General features: G+C 40.8%; 1 protein-coding gene across 3 annotated transcripts in view; it reads left to right on the forward strand.

Moving 5' to 3' along the window:
* Positions 1 to 13,447, forward strand: part of LOC142151296 (beta-1,3-galactosyltransferase 1-like) — a 54,184-nt gene extending 40,737 nt beyond the window's left edge. For 2 of the 3 annotated variants that reach the window (XM_075206798.1, XM_075206799.1), the window contains exons 2-3: positions 4,489 to 4,595; positions 7,973 to 13,447. In XM_075206798.1, coding sequence (XP_075062899.1) covers positions 4,592 to 4,595; positions 7,973 to 9,039 — 1,071 coding nt within the window. In that variant the 5' untranslated portion in view covers positions 4,489 to 4,591 and the 3' untranslated portion in view covers positions 9,040 to 13,447. Of the gene's footprint in view, positions 1 to 3,121; positions 3,231 to 4,488; positions 4,596 to 7,972 lie in introns of those variants that run through there. The other variant, XM_075206800.1, reaches the window with a different exon arrangement.
* Positions 13,448 to 22,643: the final 9,196 nt, after the last annotated feature.

The following is a 22,643-nucleotide window of genomic DNA, read 5'->3' on the forward strand; positions in this document are numbered from 1 at the left end:
TAAACATTTCCTTGCTGTTCTCTGGATACCGAGCTCGTCCTAACTCCACTCGCTATAGGTCTGTCCTGCTCTCAGCCTGTTCTTGACCACGCTTCTCTGCTGCCTGCCCCTGACTTTTGGATTGACTTTGTATTTAATCTCGACATGTGATTTAGCTCTTTGTTTTTTCTGCGACATAGTCCGAGACCCTTAGGATGTGCTCTGGTTAAAACCAAGAGGGGCATTAGACTCTGTGCCCCAAAGGAGCCAGTGCCGATTACCAGAGCCACCAAGGGTGCGATTTCACACACAGCACCTTACAATAAACTTTGTGCTAAGAAACCATATGGATTAAATTCTGCTTTTGATCTCAGCTATATCTAATAGTATAATGTATCTTCAACTGGAGATGTACTGACGGAACTGATTTAATGAGCCATTCGCAGTTTCACTGTACCGGCCGTGTGTACTTACACGTGCATGGCTTAATCTTTGAGACAAGCAAATGACTCAACCAGGTAGCTTCCCTTTCCCTGCTCCACTGTACCTGCTCTCTTCATTTTAATTTGCCAACGGGTGAAGGGAATGTGAATTTTAATGTCCATTTCTGCTATCTTTTGGATTCGGGGTTGTTGATCTTTTCTAAATTGTTTATCTGTAACTTTTAAAGGTTGAGACTTCTTTGATTTTGTTTGCTGTCCGTTTTCTATGTACTAGACTGACTTTCTAAAGAAGCGAGGACTGTAAGTAGCGGATATTTACCTTCAGATCTTCCAATGTAACCCTTTCCACCTGGTATAAAATGCTCGGCTCCTGAACTTCGCACTTAATGTACTTTTACAGTTATCTGGGCTGAATGATTGATGTTAAATAAAATAAAAAAAAACCTTCTTAATTAATTAGCATAGGTAATTGCAATAGTAATTTAAGGGAGGAACCAGAGTGCAGAGCATTTTGTCAGATACTAGTGGTCATGGTAAAGGGTCACTTGTATAGAAACAACCAGAGAATAGGGTCTGTATTGTATAGTAGCCCCAAGATCATGGGGTCTGTATTTTGTACCAGCTACCAGAATGTCATCTATATTGTATGCTGGTTATATTGTATAATAAGCTCTGACTTGTATGCTTGTCACCAGAATGGTCTACCATCAACTATCTGGTAACCAACTTGAGAAGTTTTAGGAAGACTATATTGTAATGGTTCACCAGTTTCAACAAGTGATCATTTTTACCCATAATTAAGCCTTGGATAGAAATCATGGTGGATCTCGCTATGCAATGAAAGCAGGACCAGTAACTCAATGATATATTATATGCTTTTACATGCCACATTGGACGGACCCATTCCTGTGTGAAGCCACAATTACTGTGCAGATGTGATTCAGTGACTACCATAGAGAGCCATACAATTACCCACTCTACTAGCCTCTCCAGTTAAAGTGGCAGTTCTCTCTGTCACTGCCAGGTTCTGTTGACAATTGCTATGGTCATTGGCCGACATTGCTGTTCTGAACCAACAGCCAATCAGAATTCAGTGTGTGCCAGGAACCCAAACATCCAATGCCGGTAGTCTTTAATTTGGCCTTTTCTACCACTCTCCTTGCGAAAGCAATTTGCTTCCTCAGTTCAATCACAGCTCATTACTTTCCAGAGCCATTAACTAGGCAACATTTGAGCAAAAAAAGTGATTGATGTAACCTGTTGTTTGGAATTGAACCGGGAAGAAGGAAAGGAAATGTTACATGTCTTCATGTTTTAAAATACACTCTTATGTGATTAAAATTAGGGTGTTTATTGATGCATCACAAAATAAGAAAAGAATTAAAGAAAAAAAAAATGAGGAAGTTAAAATAGGATAACCGTCTGTCGGCCCCCAGACAAGGTTAAGTGGCAATCTTGCAGAATTTATTTTTCACTACATAAAATCTCAAGATGTATACATTAGGAATGAACAAATAAAATATCATACCCATAATTTACATGTAAACAAATTATTAATATTCTTAATTTGCAGCACTTAAATTCATATCCATGATATCAACGCTACTTTAAAAAAAAAAACAACAAGCTATGTAAGATCAGTTCTCCCATGGGCAAATTCAGAGGCGGTTACTGATGGAGGCGATAATAATACAGGAAGGGGTTAATGATGGAGGGAGTTAATGATAGGATGACAGGTTAATGAGGGATAGCATTATTTAATGGTGTTGGTGGGTGTGTTGTTGTGAAAGTAACAACATAACAGTACATTCAGCGTTACTAATAACCCAAAAGGGTTGTGGCTCCTTATCTACAACCGGACAGACTTAAGCAAGCAAACCTGTCAAGATGAACATTATCAGTTAGCACATGCTTTCACATTAGTACACCACCATACCAAATGTTATATATATATATATATATATATATATATATATATATATATAACCTCCTCTCCATTAACGCTCCTGCCCACTCCCTGCGCACGGCCAACGACCGCCGCCTCTCCTTCACCCTTATCACCTCTTCCCACTCCAGATTCCAAAACTTTTCCCGTGCAGCCCCCCTTCTCTGGAATGACCTCCCTCGTTCCATCCATCTCTCTCCTACTTTGTGCTCCTTCAAACGTGCACTCAAAACTCACCTCTTCCTCAAAGCCTACCAACCATCTACTTAACCCCTATTTCCTCCCTTTGCTCGTCCTCCCTTCTGTCCTCTTGCCTCAACTGGCTCCTCTTGTGCCTGGTCTGTTTACCCTCCCTTAGGATGTAAGCTCGTATGAGCAGGGTCCCCTCCCCTCCTGTCTCCATACCTGTTCTTCTGCTCCGTCTTTACTGCATATGACTAGCCGGAGTTTCTGAAGTATTGGTACTTTTTGTTCATTGTTCTGTATGGTTTCACCCTGTATAGTCTACTGTTAGTACTGTGTGCGGCGCTGCGGATACCTTGTGGCGCCTAACAAATAAATGATGATAATAATAATTATATATATATATATATATATAATATTGTCTGCACTCACCAAAACATTTTTATTATTGCTATTCTAGCTGTAGCCTGTATTAAACACACAGAATGCCTGCAATGCATGTTCACCCAGTATTAGCAGTAATATTAGATTTGGTGAGTGCAGATGATTCAGTGTCTCTTTGTTTGCACAATGTAGCCACACCCCTCTACTTTCTAGTCTTTTTTGGTATCAGTTGATTTCCTAAGTGTCTAATAGCTGCTATTGCTTGGTGAGGATTTGCCGTTATAGGCTGTGTGCAGGTAAGGATCTAAATTGTTAAAAAAAAACATAGTAATGATCATGTTAAAATTCAGATTGAATCCATGTTTGTATTTACAGTAGGACTGGCCAGATGGGGGAGACTTTGGTGTGAGCTGATCAGCTTAACGTGTATTGCTATATATGTCACTAGCAGTCCCTGCTTTTAATACAGAGTACAGCTTGCATTATCTAGAATAGCACTAATGGTTAATTGGTTAATTCAGAGGATCCAATGTTTGTTTGTTTGTTTACATAATGTGGTGACACCCACATTTTTAGTTCTTTACATGTGTTAAAATACTTTTAATAGAGCACAATATTTTTGATCTTTTTTTGTTTTTGTTTTGTTTTTTATGTGTTAAAAATGGGTTTTGTGACCAAACCCCTATTATAGCTCCTCTCACCTATCCAGTTATACAATTTGTGTCAGGTGATTCCCTAGGTGTCTAATCGCTGCTATTGCTTGGGGAGTACGTGTCTTTAAAAGATGCGTGCAGGTAAGACTCAACCCAGATATACAGCACAGTAATGATCAGGTAAAATTCAGATTACATTCATGTTTATAGTTAGTGCAGTACTGGCCAAAAGGGGCTCACTTTATTTTAGTGACTTGGGCAAAGGATGCCTAAGGGTGTGAGAAAAACAGGCTTCAATGATTTAAAACCTGTCCTGTTATCCCCTATATTCTCTATAATAATTCTAGTGCATGCAGATGTGATAAGCTCATTTTTTACTGATGATGTCATTGATGTATTATAAATGACTGCAGTATTATATTACCACAGACACACTGACTATTTTCTGCATTGTGGAAGGGTGTAGAGGTGTTAATTCTCATGTAATGGTGTAGTGTTTCCCAGAATACCCGAGATAGCGTAATACAGACTGATGCATTTGTTCCAGGCTGCTCTTCCATTTCCACAGAGTCACTCTGAAAGCCCATAAGAAGCATTTAGCTTATCCTATCTGTCTTGCAGAAGAAAAAAAAGCATTTGTCTCTGGAAAAAAAAAGAGCATGACTAATACACTGATAACATACACGGGTAATCACTGTTCTATTCCATATCCATGGCTGCTTTCTCTTATTGATGGAATGGACAGCAAACAAGAAGGGCAGGGTTAGCAACGTATCATGTGTCTGATGTTATTGTTGTTTACACTCTGATCATTCTGATCATTTTTAGCTGCTTCTGTTATGTGATACTTAAAAAAAAAAAAAAAAAAAAACACTAAAAATATTTTACTTTTATTTTCTAGACCTGCCATGTAAACCAAGATGGCTTCTCAGCCTTATTTCAGCGGTTGGTGAGGTACAAGTACCCGTGCTTGGCTATTCTGATAACATCTGATTCGGAGGATAATGGGTAAGTTTGCAGAGATCTGAAGACTACATTAAAATATGTTTCATATTCTGTCTTCAACAAGCTGAGCTATAGGATTCCTTCCCCAAGACACACTGGGCCTAAAATATTAATTTTTCTTACTCAAAATGCAACCAAAATACTTATCCATGCTCTCATCATCTCCTGCTTTGACTACTGCAACCTCCTCCTACCTGGAATTCCCCTCACCCATCTATCCATGTTACCCATATTTTCCAGAATCCTATTGAAATTAATTACCCCATACTTGCCAACTCTCCCAGAATGTCCAGGAGACTCCCGCATTTTGCGAGAATTCTGCCCACTTTCTAGTGAAGTGGGCAGAATTGGGTCCCAAACGCTGCGATTCCCGGTGAATCACGGCATTTGGCCCCGCCAACCCGCTATCATGCCCACCTCCTCTGTAGGCTCCCGGAATTGAAGATCATAATGTTGGTAAGTATGAATTACCCTTATCTACAAAGTCCTCAACCACTACCTCTGAATAGATGTCAAATCTCCTCTCAAGATACTCTCCCCATGTCCTCTTAGATCTACCTCTGACTTGCCTCTCACCTCCTCTTTGATAACCACCTCTCACTCTTGCCAGTAAGACCTCTTCCGTACTGCGACCCTTCTATGGAATTCCCTCCTAGCCTTCAAATCTCTAAATGCTGTCTGAAACCCTATCTCCATATTAGAGCTTACCCTATTCCCACCTGTGCTAGTCACACTGCATAGGCAAACCGAGGGGGGTTTCCTAGTGCCTGGAAACATTATGGGGATTGGAAGAGTTGGAGAGCAGCCAAGCACTGTCTAATATTATAGCCACGCCCCCATGCATGCTTGTCACGCCCACTGGTGGCGTGGTGTGGAAGCCCCCCTCTACAAATCCTGCATTTGCCCCTGCACAGGTACACACAACTCTCCCAATCTCCACTTTGAGGCACACTCACTCCTCTTGTCTCAGCTGTACCCTTTCCAACAGAATTGTAAACGACTGCACGTGCCACCGGTGCAGTCCACACCCTGAGGCACTGGGCTCATTGCCTTGTCCCCCCCCCCCCCCCCACTTCCCCCTCAGATGACCTCCTCCTCTGTGACGGGTGTGGGGCGGGATGGGAGGCACCCTTCATCCCTCCACACCCATTACACAGTATACAAAACTAATATAATTATGTTTTAATTGAAATCTTCCATCCACTATTACATTATTAGCCCCCACCCCCATCTACATTATATTAAAATTAGGCAGTAAGGCCCATCTTGGCCATTTATGCTTATTTTTGTGCACACATGCTGGATTAATGCCATAGATTTTATAAGTAAAAATGGAAGTGGTAGTAGGGGTACAAAATTTGGTATATTCTGATGGGACTCTGCAGATATAAAGGAAGATGCATTAAAGAACCTCGCTAGGGACTGAAATACAAAATATAAAATTAAACATTTTTCAGGACATGATTATTTAAATAAATAAAAGGTGGAGAGGAAGCGTTTAGGTGTCATCGTTTAGAGCAGGGTTGTCCAAATCGTGGCCCGCAGGCCGCATGCGGCCCAGCACGCCTGTAAATGTGGCCCAGAAGGAGTTTTGGTTGTTGCAAGGGGGCAGCACTGTTAATGGAAAAAAAAAATCCTGCAAAAAAAAGAAAAGAAAATACTTACCTTGCAGTCACGTCAGCTGGTACTCCGGCTCCCTCCCTTGTCGCCTTCTCCTTGCGGTGCTCACAGTGAATGTCGGGCATGATGTCATCACGCCCAATATCCATTGCGGAGCGCAGCACAGAGGAGTCACCCGCGCGAGAAGAACAATCAACAGCAGAGAATTGGAGAAAAGAAGAGAAGAGGACAGGAGAACAAGCCGATTAAAAGGTAAGTTAAGGGGGATTTTTTTTTTTATTTCAAGGGACGCTGACCAGTGAATAAAAGTCACCTGGTCTTGGAGCATCATGGACCTTATCTCCCTGCTACATACTTCTACTTGTAATACTAATGGGGCATTATATATTATTCTCTTTGGCCCATTATAAGTTGTTATCCCTTAACTAACATAGTGGTGTAATTAGCAAAACAGGTCACAATTTGGGGTCACAGTGATGTATATGTCAGGTACCGCAGGCCTGGTCAGGGCACCCTGATATACAATGCATGGCTTAAATGCACTTTATTGATATTGCATCGAAACAATACAAAAAGTGATTTTAGTATAATAACTAGAGAGGATTTTTTGAACAGGGCGATTGAAAGGTAAGTATAGGGGGATTTGAAAAAAAAAGTTATATATATCACTTTCTTTCTCATATATATATATATATGTTAACTATGTTTTCTATGGTTTTTTGGATGATCAGCTATCGTTATTGTTAGTGTATCTTATGTGCGGCCCAAACCAACTCGTCGTCTTCCAATGTGGCCCAGGAAAGCTAAAAGTTTGGACACCCCTGGTTTAGAGGGTGGCAGCATAGCATTTTTTTTTTCTCTGCCAAGGGACTTGATTTTACATGTCCTTGGAGGTGGTGGAAATCCGGCATTGGCCCATAATATTGTGATGCCATGCGCATGTTCCAGATACACTTTATAAGGGAGAGTCCATTTCTGAGCTCACTTATAACAACATGATCTATACATACAATTGCACAAAAAATGCACAGGTGCCCAGCAACTGCTCCCTACCCTTTGTTTTCACATGTGTGTTTATTTTGGCTACCTTTAATTTCCCAATTTATGTATATTTTCCCCACTATCACCGTGCAGTACTGTGGCCCTTTACAAATGAAACATAATTACTGTAATAATAATAAAATATAGGCAACTGAGCTGACTTTGTGGGGCATATTCAATTGTCCATGTTACTCGCAAAAGTAACGCGGCGTTAAGAGTATTACCGGTATTACGGAAATTCTAAGCCGGATTTCAGGAGCTGCGAGCTGAAAGCCGATGTTAAAGGTACCGTAATAACAGTAATTACACTCACTTTTACCACAATAACGGTAATAGTGCGCAAGCCACATTACTTTTTCGAGTAACGCGGACAATTGAATATGACCCTGTGTGTCATACCACAGTCCATAGAACAATCTACAATCAGCTGAAATAAGACACAAAGTCATCCCCTCTCACTTTGAATGGTCTCCAGCTGGTGGGGGTATCAGGACATGGTATTGAATGGGAGGTCGGAGGTGTGATTGACTTTTTAGTGGAAACTGAGTGTCTGAGTAATTATTTTTTTAGCAATACCAAATACATGCATACCACAATCACACCTAACCAGAAAGTCTGCATCAAAAGTACAAGTATAGTGCCTCCCCCAAATAAAAAAAAATAGTAGGAATCGATCTTTGAGCAGCCAGTAACAAGTTTATTCATTGTCTTCTTCACAGGAAGCTACTTGGAGAAAAATCCATTTGCTCCTCATCAATGGCGTCACCTGAAAAAGATACCAAAGGCTGCCATTTTTATCATCTTTATTATGATATTGATATCGTACATTTATCACAGTAAGAGTAAGAATCATGTGAATTTTCTCCCTTCGGTTCCTCTCCCTGGTTCCTCATCGGTTCCTCTCCCTGGTTCCTCTTCGGTTCCTCTCCCTGGTTCCTCTTCGGTTCCTCAGAAGCAATCTACACCCCAGACTACATCCATGTTTCCCTACCTCATAGAAGAGGAAAGAAAATGTACAATTGGACCCCCATTTTTGCTACTGCTCATCCCTTCAAGACCTGAGGAGGCCCAAACCAGGAATGCCTTGAGGGAGACTTGGGCCAATGAGACATTGATTAATGGCATCAATATCACAAGGCTTTTTCTATTGGGGAGTCCAACTGATAATGGAACTCAAGAGACTGTGGTACAGGAGAGCTCCATGTTTCATGATATTATACAGCAGGACTTTATAGACTCCTACATAAATCTTACACTCAAGACTTTGATGGGTATAGAGTGGGTCAGTCGCCTGTGTCCAAATGTCAGCTACGTCATGAAAATCGACACCGACATGTTCTTCAACCCTTGGTTTCTCGTGGAGAGAATCTTGCAGCCACAAAGTCCACCCAGGGTGAATTTTTATACAGGGTTGATGGTGGTTGGAGGTCCACCTCACAGAGACAAAGGCAGCAAGTGGTACGTGCCATTTACCTCTTACTCCAAAAATATATACCCGCCTTACTGCTCTGGCACAGCTTACGTTTTCTCGGGAGATCTGGCAGAAAAGATTTACACGCAAGCGAAGAACTCAAGTATATTCCCATTTGAAGATGTTTTTGTAGGAATGTGCTTGGAGAAAATAGGAGTACAAATCTACAAGTTAGATGGAAACTGGTTTATAGGGGAGAAGATTAATTATGACAGGTGCCAGTTTGCAAAGATTGTCACAGTCCACCGGTTCACCCCAGATGAGCTGCTGAAACTGTGGCCGGATTTCATTGAGGCTGTGAAGACCTGTAGCTAGCATTATTTAATGGGTAGCATGCTCAGAACATTAATCAGATGGAAGTTATTGCAGTATAAAAACAAGGAAATTTCTCTACCAGAATCACATATTTTAGGTTTATTACACAAGGGTTTCTGCACAGATTGTATTCATTATCAGGCCGGCTAGGTCCATCTGTCCCCATGTTTGAACTTCATAGGAGCAGGGATCAGATCGAATCAGGAATGCATCAAACCTGCACTTGCCCATTTCCACCTATTTCCGTGTATAAGATCTTTTGCATATAGAGATATATATGTTTGACCGAACTTTTTCTCTGGGTCCAGTGCCCTCTTTGCTGCTAATCCCAAAATCTTTAGCACTATAGTTACTGTTTTTGCAGCTAAGCTTGTTTTCATGGAAGGGTTTACAGGAAAGCTATTGAGTATAGTCTGTTACTGGATCCATAACTCTCCAGGCAGCAACACCTGGACAATTCAGATGTTGAGGCGTCACATCAGCAGTCTGACCTCCCTTCCCCCAATGGTCTACTAGTCAGAAGAAAGTGAGATCAGTTACTTTAAATTAAGTTTGTGTGAAGAGCCCGTAGGGGTATATGTACTAAACTGTAGATTTGAAAAAGTGTAGATGTTGCCTATAGCAACCAATCAGATTCTAGTTATTTATTTAGTATATTCTACAAAATGACAGCTAGAATCTGATTGGATGCTTTAGGCAACATCTCCACTTTTTCAAACTCGCAGTTTAGTTAATATGTCCCCTTGTGTTTTCAGAGAGTAGTATGAATTCCATTATGGAACACTTACAAACAACAGGTAGGTAAGACCTGTTTCTTAAGCACCGAATGACAGTAAAGTGCTAAAGATGTTTTTGTCTTCGGAAAGTTGTAGGAAAAAATGATACATAGCCTTTCAATATGTAAGATTATCTATTTTTGTGGTCTCATTTTCCAGATGCCTTATTTTTTCATTTGCATAGCTGCAATAGTTTCTGTTAAAAGTGACTTATTAAAACAGCTCAAAATCTATTGATTGTACAGCTTAATCTGGTAACATAAAGTATAAACAGTGAGGCAGTTCACTCAACAGTTACATCAAGTGACCTTTTGCTGTCACATTGGGGACAGACCACTTCTCTGAAGCATTGGGTTGCCCCTAAATACTTGTCTCCCTTAAAGACACTTGAGTATCATCACACACACTAGTGGAAGGTGTAAGTAGCGCCCAGTCACTGGGATGGGCAGGACACATCTCCCAGCAGCCTCTGGAAGTGGGGACAAAAATCGGGCCAACTGGACTGTCGCACCTAAATCAGGACCAGTTGGAAGGTGCGTTTTTGAGCTCAGTTTATTTTTTTATCTGAGTTTCACAATTTTATCTACAAATTAAGCACGAACTTCAATAAATTAAATTATGTTAAAAGAAACTAAAAAGGTTTAATGGATGCTTGGAATACCTATTTAAAGGTATTCGATGACCAGAAACAAAAGAAATTGAATAAATAGAATAAAATGGAATCTTACTGGATAGTCGCACATATTCATTAGGCTATACTGAATTCCAATATCACACCTCATTTCTGGTGTAAAATAAACTGGGACAAGTTTTTTACCTGTTCCTCTCCCAGGTTAGCAACATGTCTTTTATGGGCTATGTATGCCCAGTGGCGGAACTACCATAGGTGTGACGGGCCCGTGGAGATAATGGGGCCCGCTGCACTTCAGATGCAACAGGTTGGGACATGCTAGCTGTGGGCCCCGGTTCCCTTCTCCTCGTTTCCCCGCACTAGGGCCCACAGCTCGCTAGTTCTGTCTCTGTGTATGCCTGTGATGTGCTATTTAGGTAAATAAAAAGAAAGTATGGGTTTACATCATTGGCGCCTGTAAGTACACAGCATTGGGTGGTCCACGCTCCGCCTTCATCCCCCTAAACACGCGTTTTACTCAGAGTATTCTGTCTCTTTGTCGATCTTGTCACAAAGCAGAATATAGTACAATATCTATCCCCACATCATTTACCAATCGATTTGATTTCTCAGTCACTTTATTTGTCTTTGCAGATGATTGAAGAAAAAGTAATGTATTATGCAGGAAGCACAGGCCCAGTCAGAACCTCAATAGCACTTTGCATACAGTGGGACTCATTTAGATATGCGGAACATCTGTTTTTTTGCTTATGAATGAAAAACGTAGCATATACACTAGGCCTGGTCAACCTGTGGCTCTCCAGGTGCTGTGAAACTACAAGCCCCAGCATGCATTGCAGGTGAAAGCCAGACTACAGCTGACAGAGCATGCTGGGACTTGCAGTTTCACAACACCTGGAGAGCCACAGATTGACCAGGCCTGATATACACTATGCAGGAAAGAGCCGTTTTTCAGTCCTTGGTGCACTATTATTAGTATTGATTGTTTATATTACACATCACTGTAAAGAGAATATGAGTTTATAATAACACTAGTCCCTGTCCCACAGGAGTTTACACTCTAAATCACACACACACACACACACACTAGAACTGTATATTCCATAACACGCTTTGCTGAGAGAAACATGCTGTGATGCCTCTCCAGACAAGAAGGGTTAAATATATGGATTATTTAATGAATAGGATAATCGGTAATGTCCCTGTTACATTTTATTTCATAACTTTGCACTTAGTGTTATCTTTTGGGGGCTTATTATTATTATTGTTTATATAGAACCACCAATTCCACAGCGCTGTACAGAGAACTCATTCACATCAGTCCCTGTCCCATTGGAGCGCACAGTCTAAATTCCCTAACACACACACTAGGGTTTGTTTTATCAGCAGCCAATTAAACTACTACTATGTTTTTTGTGTTGTGGGAGGAAGCCAGGCACAAAAAAATGGAGAGAACTTACAAGTTCCACACAGATAAGGCTCTGATCGGGAACTAAACTTATAACTGTAGCGCTGTTAGGAAGAATCGTTGACCACATGTCCTTTGGTGGTCGTGAAACTTCGGTACAAGGATGTATCAAGCAATACGCACATTCCTTTGTCGAAATAAAGTACATAGGTTGAAGGTGTCCAAAGCTAAATGCAGTTTCGGTCAAATGATGTAATATCAAACAAGAAAGTACTAAACGCACTGGCTTCCAATCTTTATCAGTCATTTAAACCTTATGCCTTAATTTTCATTATTCCTTTAAAAATTCCATATTATAGACATTCAGGGGGCGCTACCGCTCTCAACTACCCAATTGACAGCTGTATTGTACCAGAAAAGAGGGTTGTGGTTTTCCTATTATGGTGCACTAGGGCAAGGGTTGGCAACCTTTCTCTATCTGTGTGCCAGCTAAAATCTAGTTATGCCCAGGTGTGTGTATTGTATGTGTAAATATATATATTTGAATTATTTCTTATTTTATGGTACTAATATTAAGGTAATATTAATAGAAATGGGACCAACAAATAAACATTCTAATTATGCTACACAGTAGTGCCCCAGTTCATATTATGCCTCTTAGTTGTGTCCCCGATTCAGATTCTGCCTCATAGTTGTGCCCGCAAATCATATTATGCCTCATAGTGTAGCCCTAGTTAATATTATGCCAAATAGTTGTGCCCACGATTCATAACATACCACATAGTTATGCCTCCTGTTCATATTACGTCACAATAATGCCCCAGTTCATTTTTTGCCACACATAAGTGCCCCCAATTCATATTAGGCCACACATAAGTTCCCCCAGTTCACATTATGCCACAGTAATGCCGTAAATTAACAAGATGCCACATTAGCCAGCTGTGTTCTGCATTGGAGCCCAGGAGGAACTGCTGCGAATGCGCGGCCGGTTCAGTTTTGGCGATACGCTGCAGTGAAAGCCGCTCTGGTGTGCCAGACTACAGGGCGCTGCATGCCACTCGAGCCAGGGGGGTGCTGACCCTTGCCCTAGGGTATTAGCATTAGAAACATCATAAGAAAACAATAAAAATTTACCAGCAAAATCATAAGTGGAAGTGTGCCTTAACCTCAATGGTTAGGATATATTATAACATACAGGGCGAAGAAATTAAGTATACATTTAATTATCTGTAAATAAAACAGCGCCAGACGACTATTACAGCTGTAATACTGTGATTTATTGATATATTATGTATTTTATACTATTTTTCTTGGCATATTTTAGCATTTGTATTAATTAAAATGTTCTTGCGTGGATTATTTTAGAGCATACTAATAAAAATTGAAGTTTTTATCTCTTATCATAGTTCACCACAACATAGAACACACAACTTTATTTTCTGGTAGAATAAGTTTTGGTCAGATTGTCTCTGTGGTAAGATTATGCAATTATACTTTATGATATGTTAAAGACAACCTTTATTTATTCTTGTGATTCAGTACAATGTTACCCACTGTATTGCTTGCCTCAATAAAGAAAGTTATTTTTTTAAATTTGTGTCAACCTCGTGGGTTTTGGTAAAGATTGATTTTTGATCAATTCCTTTTATCACCTGTTCCTTACACACATTGGAGGCAGCGATTTTGTTGTCTGGACCTATTTTCAGTCCATCAATTCACTAGGAGGTAGTGAGATGAGAGGCATAAGTAATCTAAATTATTAATAAATTGATAGGCTGCATTCTCAGGACAATCAGTTTAGCACACAATGGCTGCTTCCACAGTGTGTAGGGGACAGATACATTTTGAGAAGTCATTTTGAAACCACACACTTGTAATTAAAGTATCAGTTCTGATTAAATAGTTGACTGTAGGAGATATGATTGGGGTTTATTAAAATTATTTCCAAGCTGTCCTTTAAATATAACATTTTATATTGTAATATGTCAATATAGTTACTCATTAGTTTTATAAAATAAGACATTCACTTACACAACTACCCCTGTCTATACAATAGTTTAGTACTATTTAAATTTTTATTTAATTGGTGACACATCCATTTACAAAGATCTTGAATAAGGTGTAACTACGAGCATATAGTAAGTGCATAACCAAAAGGGGGGCAGTACCTCCAGGGAAAAATGTGCCATCTCTTAGAACGAATTGGAAGTGTGGGAAAGGCATTTAGAATAAAACACTGGATTTGTTTGGACACTTTTTATTTTCATTTTTATTTATTTTTTCACAGTATATGTTATAGGATTTCACAGGAATGCTATGTTAATTGTTATGTACGTCTAGCCGCTATCCAATAACGATTGTCCACCTCTTGTTATGTGGTTCCAAAGCACAATGCGATTTAATAGCAAAAAGCAGCAGAGTAAAAATTCAGATAAAATAAGTACAGCCGTTATGTTCAAAGGAGCCTTGGGGATCCAGCATACAGTCATTTAGTCCTGAAGTCTGCGGTCAAAGAGACTGTAAGCTGATTCCAGACGGCAATATATATGCATTTGGTGTTACAGTAAATACAATACAGATGACTTGGCATGTTTCCATAGGTTCAGGCTCCAGTACAGTACAGTAGAATGTAATTCATAGGTCAGTTCAAATGACACCCTCCAAGGGTGTGGGGTCAGCTCTCCAATCAGATGCATACTAATCTTCCCACCGAATGCTAGTTCAAACTGGTCTATTTACATTATACACACAATACCATTCTGATCACTAATTCCCTATATTCCATAACTAGAATACACGAGGTGCGATCTTATAGCTGATGAAACCGGATCACTAAGGATAGATAGGGGATTAGAATGACACCAAACAGGATATGTTTCCTGTAACCTGAACATTAGATCTCACTAAAGTGCATATAACATTATAATATTTAACTATAAACTCAATAATATCTGTTCATAAATGACTGTGGGTTGGAACTATTATAAAATGAACTATGTACAAGTGAATGTGTAAGTGTATACGTGCGTTATCATGCGATTGCGTCATAACATGTGGCGTACTGATCGCAATCGCACAGTGAAACAATATTAATCAATATACTTTCTTTCATCCAATTATTCGACCTTGACATTATAATGAAGTTACACAATGTGTTATATATGTTTTGCTTCATATATTGATTAACACTTTGGAAGTAAGAGGAGAAATAAGAAAAGAAGTAGTCAAAGTATTCTAGAGAAAATTGAAGCTATAATTACAAGCAGTAAAGTGTTCTTCTTTCTTGAACAACAGTGGTTTTCGATGAGCATTTGCAGGTCTTAAATTGCAGTACATTAATCTAACAGTTTTCAAGACTCATTACTATACTTTCTGTCTGACTGCACAAACTGGTATCAAGATGACTGTAACTAGGAGCTCAGAATCATGACTCGTGACATCAGATCCTGACATCAGTTCCTCCAAGAAGATTTTTTCATGTCTTACAAATACCTCAAAGAAAGTTTCATTGGCAAACTAAAGGCTTCAGAGCTCATGTCTTCATATACTGGGGCTCATGGTGGCTTTATTCAAGTTAAACTTATTCACACACTTACAACTAGAGATGCTCAATGACCCCCGTGAACTGGTTTTGGATCTGGATTAGCTTCATGTTTTGGCTTTGGTTTTAGCAAAACCGCCCTGGTGTGTTTTGGCTTTGGTTTTGGATTGTTTAGAAAAAAATCTTAAAATATGCTAAAATCACATATTATTGCTCTTTTTCTGTTCCTACATTATTATTAACCTCAATAACACTAATTTCAAGTCATTTGCAGTCAATTTTGACCACTTCACAGATCACAATATTATTTTTATATACTTTCGGACAAAGACTGCAGCGACCTGGCTGGATGCTAAGCGACAGAGCAATGGCACAAACACACGGCAGTTCCTAGCACATCTAGGACACATTGGCACACAGCAGTGGCAGAAAAGAAAAATGGTGCAAGATGGAATTGTCCTTGGGTCCGCCCTCCCTCCCACCCACGGTTATGTTGGATCTTAAAAAGGAATCCAAAAATCCCGAGATCAGACGACGTAACAATAATGTTTTGCCTCGTTTTCAATTCCGAGAGCGCCCCGACAGTACCGAGCCGACTTGGCTCGGTACTCGGATCCCCTAAGTTCGGGTGTGTTCGGTTCTCAAGGAACCGAGTCTGAGCATCTCTACTTACAACTGCAATAGTGGAAAGGCGCTATAACCCCAAGGACCTCTCCGAGCGAATACATCTATTCCATTAGACTCTAGTCAGTCTGAATTGGTCAAAGAGACAGCAAACCTTGGTTACAGTGATCTCTCCTTTCATGGAATTTTCTTTAGGACTATATCATCCTTCCCCCTTCCTGTAACACACACCTTTGTTCACATTGCCCCTTCATTACTTCACTCACCTCTATTTAACACTCATGAACTTTTACCCTATTTATATTCACTAATTGGAACAGTTTCACCCTGTCGCCAGAAAATAAAAGGCCATACATATAACAATCATCTTTCCTATCTGTCTCTTTCTTTCCTTCCAATAGCTGGTAATATATCACCTTATCCAGGTCCCCCCCCACTTCTCCCATACACCTATTTCTGTACACTAATAAAATCCAGCAAACATTAAATACATCACCTGTATCCCCTCTCCTGCAAAGTCCTTTAAATGTGCCCTTTGTAATGCACACTCTGTTTATAACAAACTTACCTCCATACACAACCTCTCCCTCTCAAACAACCTCAACCTTCTGGCAATAACAGTGTCAGGGATAAGCCCCTCTAGCTACTCCCTGATTAGATATCTTATCATATATTCCAACAGTCATATAATATATCACCTCTATTTTGTCAGGAAACCACTCTTGAACCCCTTTAACAATCACAAACCGCCCTCTAGGCACTCGTGACTTGGACGCTTACTGTAAGGGAACAGGATTCAGCCCAAATATCACACTCACCTCTTCCTCTAAGGCTACAGATTTCGCTGGACCCTTCCCAACACAGACGGGCGCTTCACACCTCTCAGCAACTGCCACCAACTACGAATAAGGCCCGTAGGAAACCTATGACTTAATCACCCAATTGTGCTCTGGTAGCTAAACAGTTAACCCTTCACACACTGATTTCTAAAGAGTTAATCCAGCCAAGCAATCTGTCTCTTCTAAACAGGCAATGGATTCGTTTTAGAGCATTAAGGACAGAACTAGATATGTTCACTGACCCCCGTGTTCTGGTTTTGGATCTGGATTAACTGTGTGTTTTGGCTTTGGATCACAATTTTTTTCTGCTAAAATCACATATTTTTGCTTCCCCCCCCCCCCCTACATTATTATTAACCTCAATAACACTAATTTCAAGTCATTTGCTGTCAATTTTGACCACCTCACAGGTCACAATATTATTTTCATACTTTTAAACAAAGCCTGCCAGACCTATTTGTATTTCAGCAATGACAAGTAGCAATGGAGCAATGAAGCTCTCACTGGAGACTTTGAACACTGCTACCCCCCCTCCCCCCCTTTCTCTTCTACCTATCATGCTGCCCAACTGCACTAGAGACTGCCAAGAACTGTGCTACCCCTTCTATGTCCCTCTGTGAAATGTCGCTGGATTGCCGTGGAGGGCGGTACTTATAAAATCCAAAGCTCGCAAGATCAGACGACGCAATGATGACGTTTTTGCCTTTTTTACAATTCCAAGGGCGCACAAAACTACCAAGCCGGCTTGGTTCAGTACTCGGATCTGCTAAGTTCGGGTGTGTTCGGTTCTCGGGGGCACCGAGCCTGAACATCTCTAATACTAACCCTCCCACTCTATGTCAGACACTCTCTTGCATGCTATGCAAACTGGCGGAAATTCAATTCAGCACTGGGGCCCATCGTCCCACCCAGAGCCTTTTCTGATTTTTCACACAGATAATATAGTAACAAATATTCTATATGAAATTCACACCAAAAATGTATTCAATCATATAAACCATGATATGATCACCTCACCTGTGCAAACACTGAGGACAGGATCTACATAAACTAGACATAGCAAGAGCATTATGTCATTACCCTGCAGGAACTGCGTTTTTTCTCAATTATTATTCCTTCTCCCAGGAAGGGTGCCATTGTAAAGTGTCCGCTGGGGGGGAGGGGATGTCCGAGCGCCCAAAACGCTGCAAGGGAAAAGGGCCCCTGTCCTTGTGTGCATGGCACTCGTTTAGCTGTAAGGGGAAATTACGGGAGGGACAGTTTCACAAGGTGAGTACACCAAGGGAACAGCCCTTGCCGTCTTCCGCATACTTTGTCTTACGACCAACACCTGTAAAACATGGGAGACAAAGCCACAAAGAACAATCCCTTCCCCAACACCCCAGATACTCAATCCCGAGGGACCACTATGGAACGCACCGTACCCTTACCTCCGCGACCGGGATTCTCCTACTCACCTGTCTTCGGTCGTCCAGGTCCACTGGCACTCTGTCGCTACGCAGGCCTCCAGCGAGAAGTGAGCCCTGATTGGCTCACTTGCCCTCTGCCACCGGGTTCCTGCAGGAAGTGAAGAAATACTCACCGCTGGAACGCTGGATTGGTGAGTAGCAGTTCTCAACAATAAACTAAGGTCCTTACACATTATGGGGGGGCGATTCTATAAAATGTCATCTATGGAACAACTGAACATTGTTACTCCACATTCTATACATAAATTTATGTCAAAAGAAACTGTTCCTTACAAAAAAAAAAATTTTTGAAACCTTAAGAAATTACACATTTTATGTCCTTCACCGGGATAATGTCCTACTTTCTCCTAAAATGGAGTGCTGATTTTTGTCATAAAAAAAAACAACAACTACATTGCAGGTGTTTTACACCCCTACTCTTTAAAATTAGAAGCAAATGTGGAGGAAAAATGAATACAATAAGGACTACAAGGAACAATAAAAAGCAAATGAAGGCAAAATTTCCATTTCTTCTCTTTTGTGGAGTACTTGCAATGGCAATGGCACCATCTAGTGGCAGATAACTTACATGACAATAATGTTAAGGGAATTAAACACTTGACACTCTTGACACATCATCATCATCAGCAACATTTATTTATATAGCACCAGCAAATTCTGTAGCGCTTTACAACTGGGGACAAACACAGTAATATACAATACTGGGTAATACAGACAAAGAGGCAAGAAGGTCCTACTCGCAAGCTTCCAATCTATGGAATAATGGGAGATGGATACATGAAGATTAAAGCTACATATTGCATTTCAGTCAAGCCAGATTGAAAAGGTAAAAGTGATTTGTTTGCTATACGATCCAGTCACACAGCAATGTTGGTCAGGGGCTCGGAGGGTTGTTGTCTCGTTGGAAATGTGCAAAGGGTGGTAATTGCCATAGGTCTATCCTTTGTACAGCAGCAACCTAATCAGCAGCATTGTACATAAAAATGACGTGACAGAACGGAGACCCATGCCTAAGAATGGAGGAGGGGAGGAGTCCGGAGCTACGACCAGGAACGGAGACACTCACTCGATTCCGCTTCCCACCTGGAACTGTCAGTAGCACTGCCGGAAACTCAGGTGAACCACGCCCCACCCCACGGTACACTATCTGTGCTGGAACAGCCAGGCTAACTTGCCGGAACTCAGAAACAGTCACCGAAACGAAACCGGGGGTAACACCGTCCGAACTCAAAAGGGCTGTGCTGCAATGCCAGCGAAGAGCCCAATCACTATCTCTGGAACCTTACGGGTACCCCGGGGAGTTACCCAGTGGGAAGATTGCCCTTTTCCACTGTTGTGGTTCTTTGCCCGTTCTCCTTTGCCCCTTCCAGGCCTTGAGTGTGGCCAGAGAATGGACAGGACAACAGAGCTTACCTCCAATGGGATGCCGACGTCTTGCTCCTGGGGAAACATACCCCCCACAGCACATACACAGCAATACAATACAACAATGTACAGTAAATCTTCCTACCCCGCACAGAGCCTGCTGCTAAAACTGGGATGCATTCTGGGCCTAGTGCTCCAGGTGACAAGAGCCTAGTCCCTACTCGCCGTGAGCCTCGGCGCCACACTTGAACCTACCTAAGGGCCTTGTGCCTAGGACTTCGGGGCTGCGCCCCTTCCTAGTTATGGGGCCTAATGCCCAGCACCAACTACCTAAGGGCCTTGTGCCTAACGTGGCCCACCCCAACTTGTGCTCAGTCCTCTTTGCTGTGGGCTGGTTGGTACCTCCTGACCGCTTACTATGGATCAGGACTGCTGGGTAACAGACAGTCGACACAGTGATGCTGGGTTCAATATAGGACAGCCAATGAACAGATTAGAGTGTAAGCTCTTATCTGTTGGTCACAGGATACAGCAGGCAATACTTGTCACGCAGAATCTTCAAGCAATGATGTTTATTTGCTTATGGGCTCCTTACAATGACCATTACGCATTGTAAGGACCCCATGAGGTACTAGTCATCATCCAGAAGTACAGATGGTATAATACAGCTCTTATATACTTTTTCTGACACACAAGTTGGCAGGGGGCAACCCAGACCCCTTCCTAGCTGGCACCTCGAAGTCTGATATGTTACAAGATTAGAGAATATATTACATCCTGATGCTAAATAGCTGATGTATTTAAAAAAAAATCACACCAATCTGTAGTTTCCTAAATTACTTGCTGGCTACATTATTCATGTAGTTAGTCTATCATTTTAATAAGACAGGATAAAAAAAAAAAAAAAAAAAGGAATGACCCCCTGCTTTGTATTCAGGCTAAAAAAAAGTGTTGGTCACTCACAGATGAAAAAGGCTTAATTAACACAGAATTTCCTTTCAGTTGGAGAAACAGATTTCCTCTAACAAGGTATCAGTTAATTTCCAATACAAAACTCAGTGGTGCAGTGCACCAATTTTTATCATTGCACATGTACTAAGTCAAATAAATTTAAATAATAAGTTATTTCTAAGTGATCCAGCCACAGTATTACAATAAAATCCATAGCATACGGGCTCCTTGGACATAATATCATGAAGCCCTTCGGCAGACTTAATTCCCAACAGTAGTCACGTCTCCATCATAACAAACACATTCTACCCCACTCCCTCCTATGCAGTATAGATTACACACCACATATTGCCTCAAATAAACTTTCTTCACGGAATTTGAGTCTTTATCAAATTATGCAATATGAATGGTCCTGAAAGAAGTCTATGAATACAGGTCTTAAATCATTAATTCAGAGCCAATACTTGTAGGTGCAATGTATAGCGACAGAGATTATCTAAATTAATATAGTCTATTCTGGTTATCTGAGCTGCTAGTAGATCTTCCATGAGGTTTTCCTACCACTGTGTAAAAAAAAAAAAAAAAAAAAAAAAAAAAAGCCTGACTGCTCTCATTGTTTAGTTCATTAGACCTCCTTGGTAGTTGATGTACGCAGCAAATGTCTGATTGTGTGAATAAATTCTTGGCAGGATATCAGACAATGATTTCCCAGAATGCAGAAATACGATTTGAAAACAACCAATATTTCTTAATGGATAACAGTTGATGACAATCTAACTACGTGACAACTCCTAGATTGACTCAATGCGCACCACATCCAGTCCGGCTGAGATCTGTAGCAATGATAATTCCATTGAGTTCTGGAATTTATTTTCCTATTAACAGTGTGTGTTTCTATCAAGACCATATGCCAATAATGCCTTACTACACGTAATCGCAGACTAAAATTATGCAAATCTTCAGTATCTCTTATTCAAATGCATGGGAAGTCAATCTCACATGTGCTTGACTTGCCCAGGAAATGCATCCCAGAGATTAACTGAGGCAAAATAAAAAATCGTTCTAAATCTTTTTCACACTTGCCGAGGTTCCATAAAACTAGAATCATGCTATATTCTCCACAATTAAAACCCTGCAGTAAACACCCATTTCACCAATTATGAACTTTAAACACCACTGTCCGGTTTAATAATTGCAGACAATTCTTCATTATCTTTAGTTAATAAAGCCTATTGCCCGTTGTAAATCTCACAAACCCCAAAACTTCTCATAGCGGTTGAGAAAGCCAATTCATCTATTGAGATCATCTTCCACCATTAAATCCCAGGAAGGATGAACCTTTAGAGCATCATGGGGAAGACATGTTGGAAAAGCCTGGGGACTCCTTCCTCCTGCTGCCAAAATCCCTGTCTTGAAGTTGGGTGAGGGGGTTCTACTAGAGCTGGATCGAAACCTGTATTGTTTAGTCCTCCCTAAAAATATTTCAGGAGTGAAAACAGTTCTAGATGTTCCTTGGGGAGGGAGGGAGGGCACCAGCTTTTACATCCTTGAAAAAGCCTATTCTTGGTGGTCTCAGCCAACCATGGCAGCAGCTATACAATCCGGTGTATTCTGCAGATGCCATGGCGGATAGTCTAGCCCCACAATCTCTCAAAAAGTTTGCATCCTCCACGCGGGTTGTATTGCCAAAGACACATCAACATAAAGAGGAATATCCCAGAAACTGAATACACCAACAGGGAAAGCATATATACAATTAAAGCTGGTGGCATTTGATTGCCCATATCCAGATGTTATCATCTAATTGTATAGCACCACTAATTCTGCAGCACTGTATATCTATGCTTTCTTAGCAAAGAATACTGCTCAACACTTTGTAACAGGAAAGCTCAATTCTTGTGCACCCAGAAGGGGGAGCTTGAATGTTTTACAGCTGCCGTTTACAGTTCCATTAGTATACTAGATGTATTTAAATATTCTCTACTTGAGGAATGCCAAAA

This window comes from Mixophyes fleayi, chromosome 4 (assembly GCF_038048845.1).
Source record: "Mixophyes fleayi isolate aMixFle1 chromosome 4, aMixFle1.hap1, whole genome shotgun sequence".
NCBI classification, from domain to species: Eukaryota; Metazoa; Chordata; class Amphibia; order Anura; family Limnodynastidae; genus Mixophyes; species Mixophyes fleayi.